Source organism: Prinia subflava, chromosome 4 (assembly GCF_021018805.1).
Source record: "Prinia subflava isolate CZ2003 ecotype Zambia chromosome 4, Cam_Psub_1.2, whole genome shotgun sequence".
Taxonomy (NCBI): Eukaryota; Metazoa; Chordata; class Aves; order Passeriformes; family Cisticolidae; genus Prinia; species Prinia subflava.
The window spans coordinates 59,426,480-59,448,932 of record NC_086250.1 but is presented as its reverse complement, the minus strand read 5'-3'; the positions used below and the strand labels follow the sequence as shown (position 1 = coordinate 59,448,932).

General features: G+C 38.5%; 1 protein-coding gene across 3 annotated transcripts in view; it reads left to right on the top strand.

The window, feature by feature from the left end:
- The window catches only part of SLC2A13 (solute carrier family 2 member 13), a 159,179-nt gene that overhangs the window by 102,113 nt on the left and 34,613 nt on the right, over positions 1-22,453 (top strand). For all 3 annotated transcript variants that reach the window (XM_063396854.1, XM_063396856.1, XM_063396855.1), the window contains exons 6-7: positions 606-726; positions 14,218-14,343. In XM_063396854.1, coding sequence (XP_063252924.1) covers positions 606-726; positions 14,218-14,343 — 247 coding nt within the window. The remainder of the gene's footprint in view (positions 1-605; positions 727-14,217; positions 14,344-22,453) is intronic.

Genomic DNA, 22,453 nt, shown 5'->3' with positions numbered 1-22,453 from the left:
ATAATTTTGTCCAACTTGTGCACAAGGAATTTATTGGGGGAAACGGAAGCAAAAAGATGGAAGGGGACCTTTTCCCAGCAGATGTTGTGCGTGCTCTTTGAAACAAGCTATGTTGCACTTTTTGGTGGTGTTCTTATGAAAAGTCGAATTTCTCTAATTTCACAAAGGGAAGTAGAGTCAGTGAAAAAGCTGATGCTGCGTTCTGTTTTACAGAAAAGCCTGCAAGTCTGGGTGTGGGCATGGAGAGAAGTATGGTGATTTCAAAGCCACGAATAAATTTTACCTTTACACCATTATTTTCAACACCAAAAATAATAATACCTGTTTGTTCAAGTGGTCATCAATTCCACAGATTAAAAAAGTCTCAACCTACTAATTTAGTCTCTGGACATAAAGCTGGTGCCCTTGACTTTAATATCTAACCTAATTTAGGATGTGGATGTAGCGAAGGGTCTTTTTCTTAGGTTCTCATCACAACTCCTTAGGGAATGCTGTATGCATAGTGATGGGGTGCCTTGCTTTCCCAAGCAGAGTTCAGTTCAGTAGAGAACTGTTTCATGTGCTCTGGAGAAAAGTGTCACATTGTTCTTTATCTGTATTTTTAGGTACTGCTGTAGCACTCATTATCCTAGCTTCGGGATTTTTGCTATCAGCTCAGGTCTCGCCAAGAATCACACTTAATCCACCAGATCCTTCACATCAAAACTCTACCTGCACAAAATACAGGTGAGATTTCATGGTCATTCATCCAATTTTCTTGAAGATTGTTTCCAATTAATTGAGTTTTACAACTTAGTATGAGTAATAGACAATTATTCACAAAGCCTAGTACAAGAAACTTAACTCGACAGATAAATTTAAAATCCTAACTTCCCTCTGTAGAGAAAATTAGAGGTTTTGATTAAATTCTCTGAGTATTCCTTTGGAATTTCTTGAACTAAATAAGGTGATTAAGTGGCAAATTCCACATATACCTCTTCTAATATACCACACCTGCTACAAGTTACAGGGTACACAAAGTCAGGAATATTTTATAAGGAATTTATAAAAATGCTTGCTGATATTCATCTGCTTGTCGTGTATAGTAAGTGTAAATTGTTCAAGAAAATGTGTTCCTTGCCTGTATTTTTCCTGAGCAGGAAAAAATAATGTTCAGATAATTGCATACCAATAAACAATTATAGTAAATGTGCAGGGTTTGACCTATTTTCCATATGTAATCATAGTTTCAAATAACATTATTTCTGTGAGTTTAAGAATGTGTAGTTTTCTATATTTCTATATTTGGTGGGGTTTATTCACCTGTGAGTGCTCTTATGTTCGTTTAGCTGACAGACTAGAAAATTCCCTATTCAGGGAAGACTAGTTCAATGGTTGAAGAAATTTAATGATGTTCAAAAATCTGTCTTTTGTAGTAGAAATAAATATCAAGAAATGAGAGGTACGCTTCTAGTTTTGTAACAATATTGGCTAGAAATATGGTTCATGGCTTTTCTTATGCCAGAGCAATGTCTTAGGTGAAAGATTCTGAGGATCTGAAGATTTTTAGAAAATTGAGGAGGGGATGGAAGGTCTTCATTGAGTGTAAATAATTACAAATAACCACAACACAGGATAGTATGAGATATAATGATTCCTATATTGAAAATGTATATGTTTACTTGTGTTCTACTGCAGCATCAGCTATAATTTGCAATTTTTGAGATGGGCCTATGTACAGAATGGCAAGTAGTCTGGTTAAAAGAGGTAAAGGGGGAAGATGTTCCACTTTGGGAATCAGATTACATTAAAAGAAAAAATGTGAGAAGGATTTGCCTAGTACTTCAGTTAACTGTTTGGAAAGAATGTCTGGAGAGAGGAGATGCACCATTTGCAGAACTCATAATTTGTTATTTAATAAAGCTAGATGGTTAATGTAACCTGAAACCATATAAAATGTACGTACAAGGAATATGGCTAGTCCAACTTAAAAACCAATGAAAAATATTCAGCAGAATTTTCATGTTTGAGTTAACCACAGCCAGTCAGGAAGGAAATTTTCATGGTGTGCACTTCAGGGCAAAAGCGTGAAAAATTATAGCAGCTAGTTCTCATAAAGGTGTGTTGTTTTGTGAATTATTGGAATACTTGTAATCTGTTGTGATTCCTGTTTCTGATGTGAAGTTTGCAAAAACAGGTAAAATTATTCAAATGCTCTGGAAATAGAACAATAATATAATTTAAATATTTTCATTTGAGAGTACTTTGAAATAGAAGGAACTCTGTTTAAAGATGGAAGAGAATGTAGAGGAAAATAATGAGCAATGTATGAGAAAGCTTTAGGTACTTCTGTTTTAATCTTAAGCTATACTTTAGTAGAGAGACACACAAAAGCCAGGAGAGCTGAAAATAAGAAGTGGATGCATTTGCCCGCAAAGCACAGAATTAGGCTACAGCACCCAAGTATTTAAAAGATTTGTACAAAAAAGTAGGGATTGATATGCCTAATTATAACTTTCACACTTGTTTACCTAAAACTGTATAAATTTTCATGCCTCAAAACATCACCAAACTGTGATCCAGATGGAGCCAAAGGAAGAATTCCTTCAGCATCATGAATATTAGTATTAATTATTTCTGAAGGGTATGACATACAAGCATATATTATATTTGACTTGGAAAAGTGGCTGTTTAAGATCTGAGTGTGCCTGCTTTCTATGCACATTGTCAATAAGCTGAAATATAAGATATTGGTTTGGTCACAAGAAAGTAGACGGTGTTTTTTGCATTCCATTGGGGTTAGAAGAACTTCAGCATAACATGCATGGTCTTGGAAGGAAGAGGAGATGGGGGCTGCAAACCAGAGAAAAGCTGAAGGCTGAGCTTTACATTGTGACTCATCACTCTCTCCTTTTTGGCCTTGGAGGTATTCCACATGGCAGTTGTAAAGTTGAGTCAAAAAGATTCCCAAGCCTGAGGATTTGGAAGTAAAAGTCTACTCCGTAAAACATCAGTCTTGCATATTTTCTTTGCTGCTTTAAGAATAATGGCTTTACTGTACAGATACCCACTGTGTAGGGCAGCAAGTGTTGCTGTAGAGACAGTTACAAACAGAATATCAATAAAGTAAAGGGAAGTAAATTAATGGCAGTGGTTCAATTTTAGCTTATTCTAGTAAAACTGCTGGTGTGTCAGATTGCTTAGTATTGTATCTCACTAGTCTTCAAGAGGTCTCAGAAAGTTTGGGAAAGGCAAAAGGCAGCAGGACTTCAGAAGATGAACACATAAAGCCATCTCCCTCTAACTGCTTTTAAATATGTGCCTGCACAAATGCAGCTCTCTTCATCTTATGGGGACACAGTGCTTCTCTGAGGTGAGGTCAACTTAAAGTCTAAACCTGTTCGCAGCTTGGGCATTTCAGAGTGTGGGGGTGTTTCTTAAATGTAATCTGTGTTTGTCTGTGTCAAAATGTATTTAAAAGTTATAGAAACATCAGTAGAATTGTTTTGCTGACAAAATTTTGACTGATACTGTGCAGAGTAAAAAAAAAAGTGCTTTTTATGTTAGTAAATCCATTGGGTTAAAGTAAGTGTGAGTGTCCATTAAGGAACACTTAGAGCTACTACAAACAGGCTGTTTGCTTGTTGTTCCTTCAGATCCATATTTCTCTGCACAGACTAATTCCTGCTGCTAGAGTAACAATGAAGATAGAAAGACTAGCAAATAAAGACCACAGTCATTGTCCTAATTCAAAAAAACACATAGGGCTTGAGTATTATGTTCTCAAAGAGCTGTGCCGTGCAAATGGAGTTACAAGGTACCTGTACATGGTTGCAGGAAACAAACCAGTAAGATATGCTGTGCATAAAATAAATCAAAGAAACTATTTTCATTTGGTGTAGAGATGTACAATATTATAATTGAACAGCCAAAAATGATTCATTAATCAGCAAAAAAAAATTGAATCATGGAAATACTGCAAATTCAGCAGGACACTACAAACATTTTTCTTTGCCTCCTTACAGCTGAAAGTGGGTGTGTAGCTCACTGAGGAGAGGCAGGGTGAATGCTGCTCTCTGTACCATCCATTAATCAAATTTCATTTCACACTCAGCTGGATAAGATTGTGTAGATATTTGCAGTGTGACCACCTGTTTTATTTGATCTTAATCTCCTCAGGAGCTGTGATCGTACATATCATCAAGGCCACAGAAATCTCAAAGGTAAATTTAAGAATACAAAGCAACACCATTCCAAAATTTGTCACCTTAGAAATGAGAAAGATGAACTATCCATTCCTATTATTATTCCAACTACCAAAGCTCTATAAACATTCCCATTTTTACTGGGAACTTGCCTGATTCTGAAAGGAGGTTTAGGTTAGGGCATGTGTATTAGCTACACTCCTACCTTTTCCCAGTCTTTACAGAACCAGTGATGTGACTGTTTGGGACATGGAGCCATTTCTGTAAAATGCCTGTGGTCCTGCTGCCCTGTATTCTTGCTCATTTTGTCTCCATTCGTGTCTCTCTCTGCACTTCTTGAAACTTGTTCTGCTCTAGAAGACATAATGCAAACCTGTTCTGCCTAAGCAATATTTTTCATGTCAGTTACTATATGAAAATGGTAAATATTGTGTTAAGCTTAGGTCAACCCTCATATCTTAGGGAAATGATACCTGTGCACACAAAGTTTCTCGGAATCCTTCCTGAACAGATTGTCTTCAGGCTGATTAAACCAGTACAGGCAGTGCCAGCTGTGCTGGGCACACAAGGACTCCTTTGCTCATTTTTGAATTAGTCACCCTCACGTGGTTCATGATCTTTAGCTCATTGTACAAATGCACACCACAGAGATGAAGGCAACAATACTTAGTACCCCCATGTAGCCATTTTGTAAGATAGCTAATGGACAGAAATATATCTTTTCTTCATGAATGTAGCAGAAGTAAGTAATTATGATCAGTCCTGAAAAACTGAACTAACCGAGTAGCTGAAGCTGGTTTTATTGTATTTAATAGCCTTAGGATGCTAAGGCTATTAAATACAATAGGGTATATTAAATACAAGTAGGTGTATTAGGTATTGTACTTTATTTTATTAAGAATTCATTGACAATCTGATTTATTAGCAAACTAGGCATTGCTATTTCTCATAATGTCACTGTATCATGGAACCAGTATTTGTTAAAATATGATTCTCATTTTCTCTGTCTAATGTCAAAGTGCTTGAGCTAGTGGTCTTTCTGATAACTGAGAATTGCAATAATCAATATAGTAATGTGTTTTGGCCATTGAGGTCAGAAAATTATGAATATATAAAGAGATAAACATGTCTGAGAAAGCTTTTGCCAGCTCTTATAAAACATAGTTAAAATTGTAATAGTTTATGTAGCAGAACTGTGAAATGACCTCAACATAGTCTTGAAATTTATTAGAGTAAATAATATAGTGATATGTTGTTTGGTAATGATTTTTCCTGTGCTGGCATGTTGGTCCTATCAATCAAAACTCATAATTTAATTTGAAATTATAAAGGATAGGAAGGAATATGTCAGTACATGTAGTAAGCATCTTTAAAGTGAATGAAAAAACCGCCTCTCATCAATTTAAACACAAAGATCAAAGTAACTACCTGAACTATAATGTCTGAGTGCAATGGAGTTCCTGTAACCATTGTTAAGTTTTCCACATACTTTGACTCAAACTCTGCATTAGTGAGGAAACAAGGTTATTCATATGGTAACCTATTAACACTTCACATCTCTGCAAGAACACTTCACATCTCTGCAAGTACTTCTAAGACTTTGCTTTTTAACAAGACCTGAAACAATGCTTAGGCAATGAATTTTTAAACCTTCTAAAGTGATGGTGTTATCCATTACATGGTCTGCAGGTTTTAGCTACACAAGAATGATTTTAATCAAGTTTGAACAGGGTTTCTATCTGATCTCCCTGGAAGCTGCAAATATAGTGTCTACATGTAGACTCTCTTTGGAAAAGTAGATTTGAAAACAAATTATGCTACAGAGACAGCCATTCTGTCCAAAATAAAGGCGTGTAAGTCAGTTGTTTCTGTTCTTTATTGTCTGTGTTGCTCAGTTCCAGGAGTAAATCAACAAGCTCCGTAGTCGGAAGTTCTATAAATTCACACACAAAAAAAATATCATTAAAAAACAGAAGCAATTGATACCTGTATGCAACTAGATCAGGATACATCTCATGTGGTGTCAGCATTTGAGCACAGTCTGGTGCCAAGTTGCTTGCAGCAGTAGTGGGGTAGCCCTGATGATGTAAGGACTAGGCAAGGTTTGTACACTCATTATCCTCATAGGACTGTGGTGGGTGAGAAGAGTAGATGAACCTTCACATCCTTACCACTTCTAAAGCAGAAGTACCAAACACCAAGAGGCTTAAAACAATTTCTGAGGTTGTATAAATTATGTTGCATAGTTGAGGAATGGGAGCCTTTGTGAAGAAGGTTTAAAGAATGTTTGAAGAAAGCTAATGTATATATATGTAGCATATCAGGAAGGGTGAAGATTCAGGGCTGGTCTGGAACTTCAGAGAGGACACCAAAGAATCATCTCAGTAGAACAGATGGAGCAGGAGCCTGATTTGAGGATGAGAAAGGGTTGATCATACTTGAACATAGCTATGATTTAGATTTGTTGGAGTATCTGTGTGGTAAATTACCAACCTGCAATTAGCATCCAAGTTCTGTGATTACAAATGATAGCTTTTCCTTATGGACACTGTGGGATTGCATTTTATGGAAATGGTTTGCTCTGGCTCACCCTTAGAAAATGTATGGTTTATCCCCAGTCCGTACCCTCCCTGCAGTATCCTGTATCTGTAACCTCATTGGCTGGAGAATGTTACCGCGCCCCTTTGAACCTCTGTGATAAGAATGCCAAGGCAGAAGGCTCTGCCCTCTGGCCCCTCTACCCCTGGAGGCGTCCGGACGCTCCTCTCTCCTCTCCCCCCCTTCCCCCTCCCCCCTTTCCCTTCTCCTCTCCCTCAGTGAATAAACCCTCACCTCATCAGCATCCCACCAACATCTGAGTCTCCTTGCCTGCCAGCGCGGGAACACCACGACCCCAAAAGACCCCGGGGGTCTCCGGGGGGCGCTCCCCGGGGACCCCCCATAAATTTAAACAACAACAGAGGACACCACTAAATAGATGCATGTGTTACCTAACAGAGTGTTGGTAGAACTTAGGAGGTAAACTTCTGCCACTTGGTATCTTATAATAGCAGGAGGGTGCTCTTGAAGTCCAAGTGGATTTTTCTCATTCTTTGTTAATTACTGTATTTCCTATGTCCCAGATGCAACAGCTGGAAGTGATATCTGCAGTTAGCACACATTTTAACTGCTTAAAGTATCCCCTATATTCTTGTCCAGTTATATGTAACTTGAATTTAGTGCTTCATTTCTGGAAGCAACAACACAGGAACCATCAGAAGTATAAAGAAAGGCTTGATTTCATGCCTGAGGTGCAGTGAAGCCTAACAGCACAAACCCTCAGGCACAAGCATCAGGCAATTTTAAACATGGTCCTGGTACCTGAGATGAGTTTGTGTATAAAACTGAAGTAAACCATTTGTCAAAAACCCCCTAAGATTCTTAGTTATATATCTGGCTGAAAGTATCAATATCCTAACATGTCAAGAGAGCTAATAAGTCTACTACAGTATTTATCCAAAAGTCCTTGGTTTGATTTTTTTGGTTGTAGAACTCAACACCTTGGCTCTCTGGATTCCCCAGCTGCCCGTGTCCCTTTTGGTGAGTGCAGCTGAGCAGGCCTGGCCTGAGCAGAGATGCTCAGCTCAGCTGACTTGGCCGTTTTCTTTTGGTCGAGGCTGGAGGAGAAGACGTTGTCTTGTAGATGGAATACAAGAACAGAAGCAAGAAAAGCTTGATCCCAGCTTGTTGTTGTTCTGTAAGGAGATGGAAAGGAGCTGCACTGCATGCTAAGTCAGGCAGAGACTGTGTACATAGCCAGTCTTGAGAGCAAAGAGTAACTTGAGGGTAGGATGAAGGATCCACCTGGCCTAGGATCATGTTTCCAGTGTGGCAAACAGCAAGCTGGAAATAGAGGAAAGCAGCACAGTCAAAGTGACATTCCCTCTAGCCTGCAATGATTTCAGCATATATTCTCTCTGGGTGGGTTGTGCTAATCCACAGTAGGTACTGCAAGACCCTCCTGTCCCTACATTGAGCCTTTCCTGCCTGAGACAGTTTTTGTGGTTCCCACAGTTCTGTGAGGAAAACCGACTTCAGGAATATGAGTATTTGCATCATACAGAGCAGGAGCAGTGGGTTAAAAATGCTCACAACAGTGGAATTTACTCTGAGGATAAGAAAGAGATGAGCAAAATGTATTGCATCTTATATCTCAGGTTGGAAGGGACCCATAAGGATCATCAGATCCAACTTGCATGTAGCAGATCTATTGGATTTTCCCATAAAAAGCCTTCTTCAAATATTCAGGCTGATTCTGCAGCATGTACTCAGTGTGAATGATGAATCTGAAAGAAGTGGAAAGAATCTGTCCACAAAAAAAGTCTGTATTTGTGGATGTTTTGATACTCTGAGTGGCTGTTCTGCTACATATGCAGTAGAATATTATGAAAACAGGTGCTACATTCTGTACAGCTACACAGTCCAGAACACATTATCAGGCTCAGTTTACATTTCTGTAGCTGGACAATAGGAACATACTGATACATTTTGTAATTGGGTAACAGAATATGGAAAGCAAAGTTGAAATTTCTTTAAAATGTGGCAAAAATGAATATTGATGAAATATTTTGAATTGAGGTACAGCTTGAAAAAGTCAAAATAGTGTGAGAAAAAGAGAAATGGTACTTGCAGAGCAAAGGCACTGGGCAAAGGTCTTTTAGTGCTGAATCACTCAACAAAAAGTGGCAAGGTAAAACTTGCAGCTCAAGTTACAAGACTGCTGAGAATTGCAGGAGAGTCATTACTTACAAGATCATTTTGTAAATTTAAAGTGCAAAATGTAATGATGAAACAAACATAAGTATGGAGTATTCTAATATAAGGGGAGAAAAGCAATTCTGAACCTTTCATCAGCACCTAGAGAGTCCCTTTGGCAGCTCAGAGATTTTATTCAATATTTTTAGAGACTGCATTAGAGTCTAGTAAACTGCACTGTTTGGAAGAAAGAAAACAGTAATTTTGGTATACAGAAAACCATGCACAGCTAGTCAATTCATGCATATAGTGTAAGATCTCTGTGAGACAGGATGGCATTGTGGCCTTTGTGACCAACCTCTGACCTCAGGAACAGTTGATCAGGCAGGCTGATCCAGAGCAGAGCATTCTGAAAGTTGCTTCTGCTCAAGCTGAAAAGAAATTGCTATGAAAGGACCTCAAAATTGGTGCTGTCAGTCTTTCTAGATATCAGTCATTCCTGTGTGGTTGGATGAAGGGGACATGTGTTGAGTGTGTTGGCAGAATCAGTGAGGAATCGCAGGGTTGGGGATGTCTACTCTGCTGACAGTCCATCAGCTCCTCAGTAAACATGCTGTGATGTTTAAGCAGGAACCCAGAAATCCCAGTCCATGGCAGTTCCCCATAAACTGAGAGGCCAGGCTGCTTTGTTCTGTTGAGTTCATGCCACTGATGTGCAAATAAGCTGGGCATTTTGGACTTCTGGAGCCTGAGAGTCCTGGTTGTTGTTATTCTGCCTCATAGGCTGAAGCATCTGAAGTCCAGACACTTGCCTTCTCGTTGGGTTGCCTAGGAGCCCAGCTGGCAGGCAGGAGTGAAACAGGCTCCTTATAAAACCTTTCTGCTGTAATGCTGCCTGGTTTCATCAAAATCAAATAATCTCTCTCAGGTATTTCAATCTTGAATTGTCAGTCTTACAGACAACCATCCTGCCTGGGAATTCTGAACTGGCTTTTCACAGATGAATTTGTTTTCAAGACACTAGCTCATAAAATTAGCACAAATATAAATGTCTCATGAAAACCAGAGGAAGCATATCTCCTGTTTATAATTGGATGCAAATTTCCTTTCCTTCCAAGACATCCGAGAATAATCTTATATAGAGCTTTCAAGGCCGTAACTGATCTCTGGTGTGGATTTGAAGAATTGCCAATATTTTTAAAGATTCAGCCTCTGATGTATATGTCAATATATATACATTGACAGGACTGATAAGGTACTTCTGAGAACAGGAATGAGCTCTGTAGGAGATAGTTTCATGTCAGTAAGTATTAAATTGTGCTTTTCTTTTCCTGGTATATTCTATATCCTGTATTATTTATATCACTATGAGCATGTATATCAGAATATGTGCTCAATTTCAAATTATTTAAATGGGTTAGCAAATAATAATGGGGCTAGAGGGAAGAAGAGCATAAACCTGAAACTACTATACATTTTATTTCTAGAGTAAGCAGCCTCACACATGGTGTCTTTCATTTTTAACTACTTCTTTGAAAAAAATCTTTCTTGCTTATTTTGTGCTGCATCTTCTGTTATTATTAGATTTAGTAACTGATAGAGGTTTCTTTATTGTGTTATGAAACAAATGTAATGTGTATATGCTGGGTTTTGGAGGAAAAAACACTGGTCTTCATTGTGGAAAAAGTAATGACCATGTACCTCATCAAAGACAACATAAAAATTTATATCAGTGATAAAATAGGGCACAGAAAAATGCTAAATGTTCTGAAGAGCAACTGCCTACTCTTAGTCTGCTGGGAGCTGAAATGGCTTTAGGCCTTGGGTGTTGGATTTCTGTGTTTCCTCTGGCATAAATTAGTCGTCTCTAAAATCTGAAGTCAGAGTCTGATTGTATGAACTCACTATACAGGTAATGACAAAAAATCCTAGCCCAAACCTAAAGGATTTATAAAGAGCTGCTATTTAACTGTTCACTTTGAAAGACAAACTTCAGAAAAGACATGGAAAATAATAATTTTAAGTTACTTAAATTGTTATGAGTAACTCTGTATAACCTCTGACATTTGGCAAGACATGAAATCCTGCAGCCTGTATTATATTGAATGCCAACAGGAAGACCAGTTGGATTTGATGGTGTTAAAGGTCCTTCCCAATCTAAATTATTCTACAGTATCAAAGCCAGAGGATCAGCTGAACTAGCAGCCATGTAGACAGACACTGCAATCAATACTCAAATCTCTCCATTTTTTTTCTGGATGAGAGGGAGGAATAAATAAGATATCTTGTGCTTCCCGCTCGACTGGTTACTGATCCCCAGCACTACATGAGGTTACTGGAGTTACCCAGCAGGATGGAACAGACTGCAAATTCAGCTCTGCTGTTCATCTCTGCATTGATCCTTGTGAGGACACTGAGGGAAACCAGGAGGTGTCCTGATGCCTTAAGTTTTAGTTTTCATATTTTCTGATTCTGTGCTGCCTAGCTGTGTAGTTCTGAGCCTCATATTGTTGGTAAGCTTTCTTCACAGAGTAGGTAGATAAAACAAATCCTTTTCCTGCTGAAGACCAAAGACAACAGTTACAAGTTTTCAGGCCCAAAAGCATAAACAATGGTGGGCTGAAGGGAGGAACAAGAAGGATGGGACTTCATAATCTGAAGCTGTAATTGAACAGTTAAACCCCAAAATGCAAATAGACCAAAACTTACAAAAGTATGAGACTTTGTGACCAGTTTTAGTCCATTTTGTGACCCTTTTTAGTCCACCTTGGGTGTAGCCCTGGCCAGGCTCTTGCCTGCCCAAGGTGTATCCTTTAAGACCTTTTAATAAATACCTACTTTATTCTCTTAGTACTGTCTAGTCTCTGTTGCAGGTCAGCCTTCCCAAGGCATCAGTTCAGTCCCTGTCCTGTCCTCTGCTGGCAACACCATTAAAATGACACTAATCACTGTGTCTTTTTAGAAATTCATGTTGCTTACAGACAATTTGATAACATCATGTCAGTGGAAAATGTTCTATATTTTTGAAAATCATAGGTCACAATCCTATTTGATATCTTGAGATTCTTTTCAATTTAAGAAAATATTATAATTGTATACATTTATTATTATTATTGCATACTTGAATACATTTGTGATTTCTAAATCAGTCTTCTGTTCCTGTGAACTCTTTTAGTTACTGCCCACTGATGTACTGATATCAATGTAACAAAATGCAACTAAGTCTCACTACTGTAATAGTGCTATTGTGCTTTCCTTTGAAAATTGCTAATTGCAGAATTTCAATTTTCTCATTTATCTTTGCTAGAGAAGAAACGTTTACTACAGTTAAATAAAATGACTGAATTTTATCTGAAAGTTTTGATTCATCTCCAATGTAAAACTATTTTCTACAGTCTATATCTCAATTGAGAGCAGATTTAATGCAGCTTTCCTAATTTAAAAACTTCACACTATTTAGTCTGGAATTTGACCAATCAGATAAGCAGAGGAAGGTATGTTTAAAATAGATTTATATTCTAAATGTAGACAACATAGAAATTCTGCAGTAATTTAATAATTTAGAAAGAACACAATAGCAAAGAGGACACTTTTCTGAAACTTGGGAGAAGTAGGAAAATCCAAATGAATAAATTTTCTTAACACAGTGAAAGCCCTTTTTTTGCCATCTGCCATGTAAGTTGACCTTATAATTCTTTTAGAAACATTAAAATACAGAGTTTAAATAACTGGATTTTAAACATAAACTTTCAGACTTTTTATATCCATATAATCTGCTTTACTGTTAGAGTTTCTTGAGACTTTGTTATACAGTTACTTTTACTTTTTCTCATAATGATTAAGTAGTTTAAGCAGTATATTCCTTAATTCACAAAGTCCTTGTTGTGATCAAGGTACATACTCAGAAAAGATGATTTCCTTGATTCTGTTGTTACAGGAGTTAAAGGAGTTAAAGCTACTTTGGTCTCCTTAATTATATGTTTCCAGATGTGGCATTTCAAATTTGAATTTTATTTTCAAATTTCCAGACTTACTCTGTGTTCTACAGTTGCTATTTTTTTTTTTTTACCACCTAAAGTTATCCCTTAGATATATCAGGGGCTGTACAGATGAAAATGTGTGTCTGAATCTGAAATGGCTTCCAGGGAAGATAAATGCCTGTGTAGTTTAATCACAGGAGCAATGAGTGAGTGTTTGCAAGGCTTTTTGCCAGCAGCTTTCAGGTGGCTTGCGCTGCGTGGGGAGCTTTGGGATGCTGTGGTAGCTCACATACCTACATCCCATCAGCCAGATTTTAGAGCCAGATTTTAGACTGACTCGTCAGTGAATATCTGGGGTGTCTAGGCTGCCAGTAGAGTCACTGGGCACATGGTCAGTGCAGCCAGTGGTATCTAGAGAACAGTTTTGCTGTCTAGTCACTTGAACAACTAACAGAATGGCATTGAGGAAACTGCCTGAATGTTAGGATCTCCTGCTTATTGAGACAAATAAATCAGAGACAGAGCTGGCAAGTGTGATACATGCAAGAGCACTGCTCACTCTGCAGGGACAGGTAAGGGGCAGATGGGATCTTTTTGGGCAGTAGATGCCTGTATGTGAATTGCCTCCATTGACATAATGGCTCCTTCTATCAATTGTAGTGGAAATTCAGGTGCTGAGTTTGCTCATAGAGACACACGCTATTGTGATCTCTGACTGACTCACACCTGTAGATGCTCCAATTTTAGTTTGGTTATTAGGTATGATGTATGGGACAAGGGGGGAACTTCAAACTGAAATAGAGTGTTTAGATTAGATATCAGGAAGAAACCCTTTGATGGTGAGGGGGGTAAGGCACTGAAGCAGTCACCCAGAGAACTTTTCGATGACCCATCTCTGGAACTGCTCAAGGCCAGGTTGGATCAGGCTCTGAGCAACCTGATCTAGTGTAAGGTGTCCCAGCACAGGGCAGGAGGTGTTGGAACTAGATGGTCTTGAAGGTCTCTTCCATCTCAAACCATTCTATGATTATTCTTTCCTTCAACTCCAATCAGTCCTTTTTCAATTAAAATTTATCCTATGAATGAATTCTCCTACAACCTGATCAGGTATCACAGGGTAGATGCAGATGTACTACCAAAATGTGTTACAGAAGAGGGTGAAAGCAATATGTGGTAACTTTTTGGAGGACCTGTGTGTCTTGTCTCCAACACTGACAACTTAACTGTGTGCATTCCAAGACTTATTAGGAGGTGCTGTTGGTTTTGACATCCACAAATGAACGAAGTGTTGCTCAAGTATTCGATTTTTTCTCTTTCAGCTACTGCAATGGATGTATGTTGGATCCAGACTGTGGTCTCTGCTACAAATTGAATAAATCAAGTGTTGTTGAGTCCTCATGCATTCCTGTTGATAAAGATTCTACAATGAAAGCAGCTTGGGGCAGGTATGTCACTTGTGAAGATTTTTTAGCTTTGTGCTCTACAGAGAGTGTATTTTATGTTATTGATAACAATTTTGCTTTTGCAAAAAGTGTTAAATTCTTAATATGTTTAGGAAGAGGAAAATAACTAGGCATTGTTAAAAATGGGTGATTACTTCCTAACAATAAATTAAAGCCTTGACCCTGATGTGTGCAGCCCTTTCAGTGTAGTCTGTCACTTAGGAAGCATGGCAAAAGTACACTAGAAATGAGGAAAATTACCTTTCCTTAATGTTTTTCATTCACTTGAAGTGGCATATTCCCTCTGAATTAATTTTCTTTTTAAATGCATTGATTAAACTACACTTTTAATGTTGGCCTACCAAAGGAACAGTTAGCTGAGCTGAATAAACTAAATGTAGGTAAATCTGAAAAGTTCAAATTGTCAAAAGCATGGGGTTTGGCCACAGATTTCTGTGGTTCTGTGCCTGAAAGGGGTATCATGCCATGTGTTGCACTTGAGTGTGAAAATGTGTGCATTCATAGGTGCAGCTGAAAAATAAATCACACCTCTTCTTTAAGCAGCATAAAAATTTCCTGTGAAGTCACAGCAACCTTCAAGTTTTCTGAAGTACTGACTATTCCTAAGGAATGGCTTTGTGAGTTGGAACATTGTCTTGTAGAGGCTTCATGAATACTTTAGTAATGATTAGGGCTCAGATTAGGGTTTAGAATGGTTCAGAGCCACAAGGGAATTATGTAATTAACTTCTGATAAAACCACCTCAACATAATTCATCTCAGCCACCCACACACCATGAACATACCTAGGGAATAGGCAAAGGTTTATGTGGTGGTTTGGGCCTCTTTTTTTTTTTCTTTTTTAACTTTCATACGTATTTCTCAGAATTTAAACCCAACTGTCTTAATGGCACTGAGTCATATTGGACAGAGGTTGAAAAGTATGAAAATATCTCCTAATTGTAGAATCATTAATTTAAAATTACTCTAAAATTGCCCTCATTTTGATTTCAGTACCATAAGGCTTAGTAATTAATTCCAGTGCAGAGAAGAGAAACTTACATTTTTTGTAATCCTAATTTAAAAGCACTGTGATCATTTTGGGACTATTACAGTTAATAAATAACTGTGAAAACTACAAAATCTCATCTGACCTGCTTGTTCTGTGACTAACTTCAATGTCACATTATGGAGCATACCTTGCATATTGCCTGATACCTGATGTGTGTGGGCTCATATTTGTAAGATAACAGATGTCTCTTTATATTCCAAGTCAACATTCATTTCCTATATGCTGTAGTTTTAAGTAACTTGTCTTTAATTAGCAGAATCTCACTAGAATGCAGAAAGGCATACATGCAAACAAAACCAACGTTATGAATAGTTGACAGATAAAATTAAACTTTATTTCATTAGCCAGTGCTATTGTTTAGCATACTAAATGTGGGCATAAGCAATGTTTTCTTATTCATGAAAAATGTCTTGCATAGCCTCTTTGCTGTACAACCTGTTGGTGCAAATTACATAAGGAAGAAGAAATATTTCCTTTTCATGTTGCAAAATGCAGTCTTTCCATGTGCAAGAATTCCATAGCATGAGGACCCTGCTTTAAAACCTTCATGAGGAAATGAAACAATTTTATATATGTTATATTGGTAGTTACCATTACGAAAGTTCTACCTTAAGACAGAAAACCAGTAAAAAATCAAATTTCTTTTTCCAAATATTCATCATCATTTCTAGTGTTTATTTCATTATTTTCTTTCTTGCCTCCACCTGGTCTGTGTAATCAGGGGGTTTTCAAAAAGCTAATCCTTCAAGCTGTGAAATACCAGGTAGTGCCTTCTGTGCCTTCCAAGCCCTTTGGAAGAGGGAAGCATTTTGCCTTCTCCTTTTCCTTCTGCTCCTCCTCCTCACAGACACGTGTATTTCTGCTTACTGGCCCAGGGGAATCCCCATAGATTTTTGTTTCCCAGCGCTCACATTCTCATACCACCCCCCAGCTCTGTTTGCTCAAATCCTGAGTCTGCTTTACAGCAAAATCAGTCCCACAGAGCCTTAGGATTTCCCTGCCAAGGGAAGATTGCTGCAGGGCAAACAGCGTAGTTACATCCCTGGTTGTGTCTCAGAGCAGCCAGAGGCATCTGTATCTCCCTGGCAGCACAGGGAAAACAAGTGCCTGAGACAAACTAACAGCACTGCTGAAGGAGATTGCAGCCCATCCTTTCACAAAGTTACTTTGTCACAAACTAGACATACAGGGACAATTAATTTAAAAATACACGGCATTATGGTGATCAGAAAGGACTATAATAATTTGAAAGATGATTTTGTGAGCTATGGACAGCTGATAACCATAATTATCAGCTGCCTCTTTTGTAACTCCTGTGTATCCTGGCGGCTTCGTGCCATCCGGTATTAGATGAATGAGTTTAAATAGCTTAAAACCTCCAGGGTTATGCTTGGCTCATGGAAAATCTATTTTGTCATTAATTTTGCTCAGGAGAGAAGAAAGATCTGAGCTATTTGTTTGGGACTTGTTGGACCTCAGATGTGTGAGCATTAGCAGAAGCAGCAGCTCTTGCAATGCTGATGCAGGAGTTAGAGGAGCAGCTTCTCCTGGACTCAGGCTGACAGTGCCATGCAGAGCATTTTACTGCTGCTGTGATCACATCTTGTTTATGATTTTCCTGCTGGAAAGTTGGGAGCTGCAGCCATCTGAACCCCAACTGTCCTGACATTTACTCAGGGACTTATCTATTCCTGATGTGTAACCTGTCACCAAGGTGAGAGTGCTCAGAAGCACTAACAGAGAGGGCTTTGTTATATATATTTTTAGAGCTCTCTGCAGCCATGCAGACTGACATAGAAAACTTCTGTTTATGTATTTATAGCTTGGCACTGTTTTCACCGTTGGTCCCAAGGTACTTTGATAACACTGATGTAGCAGGCAATGCTTTGACTGTTACCAGGAAATACTGTAATGCATTTTATTTCCAAGACATTTCCCCAGTGCCAGCCAGGTGTACTAGAGACCACCTCCATTGTTAATTGCATTTATTTGATTATGGTGTGTTCTACATTGAGTAGTTCTGGGGAGGGAAGAGAGCAGAGATTTCACTCTCCTGTGGCTGCCAGCAAGGCTGTTTATATTGCTGTGGTTGTCATAGAAACCCAGGGAGACAATTAAAGCATCCACATATTTTTCAAGAAGAATATAGTGTTTGGGTTCTGTTGAATGTTGGGAACTCGGTGGCTGGCAGTGGCCCTGGGGGAGAGACTGCGCAAGAATAAATCTGACCGAGTCCAAGGCAGAGCCTGAGCAGCAGGGGCAATGTGCAACGGGTGTGCCTGTAAGATCATGCATGGACCACAAGCAGTACAGTTGTATTTTTCATTATTTAGTCAGTTACATAAGGGAACTGGTATTAGAATAACACAGAGAGGAGTGTCTTGCCCAGGGCACCAGCACAGGCAGGTGCTTTGCTGCTCGTGTTACTTCTGAACCAGTTTACAAAATAGCTGTCGACATGCAAATCTTGCTGCCTCCAGCACTGCTCTGGAAAACATAAAGGATGGTTCCAAGATGGTGAGCAAGAATAGTCTTAAATTATTTACTTCGTAGTAAAAGAAGAGCTGTATCTTTTCTTTCGGTGTGGTCTCACACCCACACAGTTCTGCATTGGGACTCTGTTTTCCAAGATTTAGGGAAGTTTTGCACTTAGCAGTAGCACAGAAAGCCTTGCAGTTCTGCTCTTCATGAACACTGAATTCTGAAATCCCAATGAACTTAATAAAATGCATTATCTCACTTGTACAGATGGGGATGCAATGGGAAAGTTCCAGTATGAATCTCAAGTGGTACCACAGAGGTCAGGGGCAGAGTCCCTCTCTCAGCCAGGACAAAATGTAGAGATGATTGCTTTCAGTGCTGTGCTTTCTGAATACAAACCAAAATGTAGAGTTTTCCCCCAGATTTACAATTACTCCCACAGTACTCAGAGAAATTTCTCTCTTCAAATTTCTCTGTGTAATTGTAATACTCCTAAAGGTCAGCCAAGAATTAAGGAACTTTAAATTGCATTACTACCCTTACAGTTGAAAGAATAACTGCAAGGGAAGGAGGTTCTTACAGTGCCTTGATGTGGCATTAACCTTGACATGAGTATGTTGTCAAGACGACAGCAGGCCCACAACTGAGCTGAAACGCTCTCATGAGCAACTCTGAGCAATCTTCCTCTGGAGAGAATGATGTTGATTTTATACAGTAAACAATTATGAAGAAATAATAACATCATCGTCAGATCAGAGACAAGCCTAGAAGCCATCCTGTCCACACAATTAGCTGGCAGGTCTCCACAGTCCCTGAAGGAGAACGATTGGGAACATTAGAAATCTATAAAGAGAGAGGAGCTGAGTGATTTGGTTTTTTCAGCCATTTTTATTAACTTTGTTAGAGGAACATCTCCCTGCCAGGGGAGTTTAATGTTTCATGGAGAATCCTGCTTTTCTCAATATAAAGAAGCACTCCTCTCCCTAAGGGCACTCTGCAAAGGCGAGAGTGCAGAAGAGCTCTGTCTTTGTGAAGCTCTGTTTTCCTCTAGCCAGTGATCTCCTGAGCATCTTCCTTCCATGTAAAATTAATGGCATGTTTGCAGATGCTCAGTAATGCTGTTACGTTTCACTGTGTGCCTGTTGCTCGTATCTGCTAGTTTACTGAGGGGGTTAAATGTGTTTTGGAGACCTGTTTGGGGGAAAAGTGGGTTTACATTGCCTGTGCAGTGGGAGGAAGTGGGTCAGGCAGGCAGTCAAACCCTCTTTCCCAGCTTCAGGAGTGTACCTAATGACCTTGGCATTCGAGCCTGGATGCTAACTAGATTCCACTAGTTAGAAAAAATAAATTCATGGGAGTTCATTAGCTGGATTCTTCAACAGGGGACATGACAGTGTCTGTCACAGCCTCGAGAGTATTCTGGGGAGCTTTGTGTTCATGCAGTGCTGCCTGCTGTCTGATGCATAGCAGATGAGACTCTTAAAATTATTAGAATACTTTTGCTTTGTAAGAACATCAGATTTTTCTAAAAATACCATGTTACTTTTCCCCCTCGTAGATAAAGACAGACATGTAAGTTCATTAAACTTGTTTTGTATCATGACAGATATATTTGTAAAAGTTCCTGTGACTGCTTTACTAATGCAAAAAGAATGTATATGTGTATTTACACATTTGAAGACTTAAAATCTGTTTTCAGTACGTCATGGGAAACAGCATTACAGACCTTTGCTGTTACCATGGGAAGATTAGCCCCAGAGCAATCTTTCAGGAATTGAGAACTCTGCTGTCCATGGGCAGACATGGCTTGTTTTGTCATGCAGAAAGTATTGCTAGAAGACTTTATTGCTGAAATGATTATTTGACCCTTTCTACAAGGGTCTGCATTGAAAATTCATGCTTAACTCAGCAGTAATTAGAAGAGAAACTAGTATTTCTCTTACCAAGTAATCAGATCAGTAGATAAAGATTATACATAGGATTATGGTTCTCATATTCACCATGTAAAAAATTATAGTAGAGGGAGCAAATGGTTCAGGGAAGTATCGAGATCAAGAGAATATTCACATCTATGTGTATGTTGGCAGCACTCAGAAGAGTTGTGATTATAACCAGTAGTCTTAGAGAAATCTCTTGATAGAAAATATGGTAAATGTTGACTAAATTGAAATATTCATAACTTCAGTAGGAAGCAGAACATAAAACGCCTCCTCTCTGCCCCAATATTGTTTAGAAAAGAAAATCAAGATATATGCAGAATTATATTCTGATTCTCTTCCCCAGTGCTAGTAAGTATGAAAACCTGGAGCAGCTGGATGGCAGGGTGCAATCCTATTTGTCCTGTTTGATTAGGAGTATGTACTTCAGCACAATAATATCTAATATCTGTCAGTGAGGTGTGTGAAAACAGAAATTGAAAGAAGATCTGAAATTGATTACAATCTTTGTTAGCCAAAACTCTAAGGCACGACGTCTTTCCTGGGAGGAGGTTATCAGACGTGTAATCACAGTCTAATGGTTGCATATACCAGTGTGATTTGTAAAAGGGATGTAAGAGGAACTTAAGAAATCTCATATGCATATTTTAAAGCTGTTTCTGCTAACTGGTTAGAGCAAAGAGGAAGAATAGAAGGATAAAGTAATATAGAATACCCTGTCCTTAATTCTTGATGAGCCTGTCTTATTGGTGATGCAGGAGTAGGTAGTAAAATAAGTGGAATTTTAATGTTCAGATCCTTTCAGCCACTCTTCCTGCTCAAATCTTTAAGACATCACACTTTAAAATTATTTTAAAAGGAAATTATTTCATGGTGGAGCTGAGAACCATAATAAGCTCATTTTAAGCATATATAAAGATGATGAAATCTATATATGTGCTGAAATACTGTAAGGGTATAATTAAATAATTGAGGGTGGAATTTTATTATAACTTTAATAGAAGATAGTCTTGTCCTTTTTTTTCTTACTGTTTAACTTGCTAAAGAGGGAAGCCTTTTTTTAGTTACTATCATAACATATTTATATTTTAATTTAATGCCTGTACAAATAAGGTACTTTGTATATTATAGCTGCATTTTAGGTCTAAAATAGTGAGCAGAGCAATGATAATCTAAACTGAAACTATTTACATTTCTTTCAGATAATTACTTAAAAATTACTGTTAATAACTCTAACACAATATTTCTACTCAACCAGTGGCAAATTCTGGATGTCTGAAAAGCTTTGTTATGAAATGAGTGTGTTCTGACTGGGAAATGTTTAGTTTTTTATGCTGAAGACAGAATTTATTTGTTGGAGACACCCAGCACAAAGTAGGATTTTAAAGCAGGACTGGTTAGTTTGAAACATTGTCTGTACATTTTTTCTGTACCCATTCCTTTTTATTGCACTTTGCTGCTAAACATGCTTCTGGATCTTACTGCAGGTTACTGGTTAAAAGGCATTCTGGTCAGGAATGCCAACTGCAATTTGGGTTACTTGGTACAACTACTTCAGATGCTCATAGCATTGAGGTAATTGGAATACAAAAACTTAAGTAGCCCTTGAGCAAAAACATTGACTATCAAATGCTGATGTCTGGAAAAATTGTGTTACTTCAATGTAAAAATGTTTGAGTCAGTGCTCTTCATTTTAGAAGTGGTCCAAAGAAGAAGATGGTATGGTGTTCAAAAATGTAAATATACATTTGCTGAAGAAGCAAGCTTTCAGCTTTTTTCAGTCATTCTCTGGTCAGCTGAAAGGGAGCTAAAAGGAAACTACTCTGTTTAAAAAGCATGTTTGCTCCTAGCTGACAAAGGAGATAGGAAAGCGAAGGAGAAAAAAAATGCCAGTGTGTAAGAGAGAACTATCAGTCTCTCATCAGTGTGCTCAGAGTATGAGGATAATTCCTGCAGCTTTTCTCTCTCCCTTATGAAATGTCTGCTAGAGAGTCTTTTATTGCCCTAGGAGCCTGCTGCTTATTGCCTCCCCAGCTGCTCATCCTAGGGACAGACTGGAGCCGTCCGTGCCTGGCTGCCGGGGCCGGGCTGCAGCGGGGGCAGAGCACAGCCCTGCTCTGCCCGTCCAGGGCTCCGAGAGGGGCAGAGCAGAGTGAGCCTGGCAGCTGCTGCTGGGAGAGGAATGGGGATTTCCCCTTCTGCCTCGCAGCCAGGAAAGAGAACTTAATTATATCTGGGAGCATGTGGATTTTTTCCTCTGAGGGGAGAATTTCCTATAGTTATTTTTCACATTTGTTTGGTTATTGACTCTGAAGTTTGAATTTAAATTAAAATAATTTGTGAAGACTGTCTCAGCAGATTCCTTTAGGCTTTTACTGTGAAATGGATTTACTAAATTAAGTTTTCTCTGTTTGGAGGGTGCAAAATATTTTGGACCCATGTGGTAGAGGATTTTTACTGATAAGGACCATTTTACAGACCTCCATACAGCAGCTTCTACCTTTAACAGCATCCCTAATCCACATCTTACATACCTTTATTCCATAGTAATTCTTCAGTAATCACAACATTGGATACAGTAAAATGTTCATATTTTCCCTTTTTTAAAGAATGGAGTTTTCAGA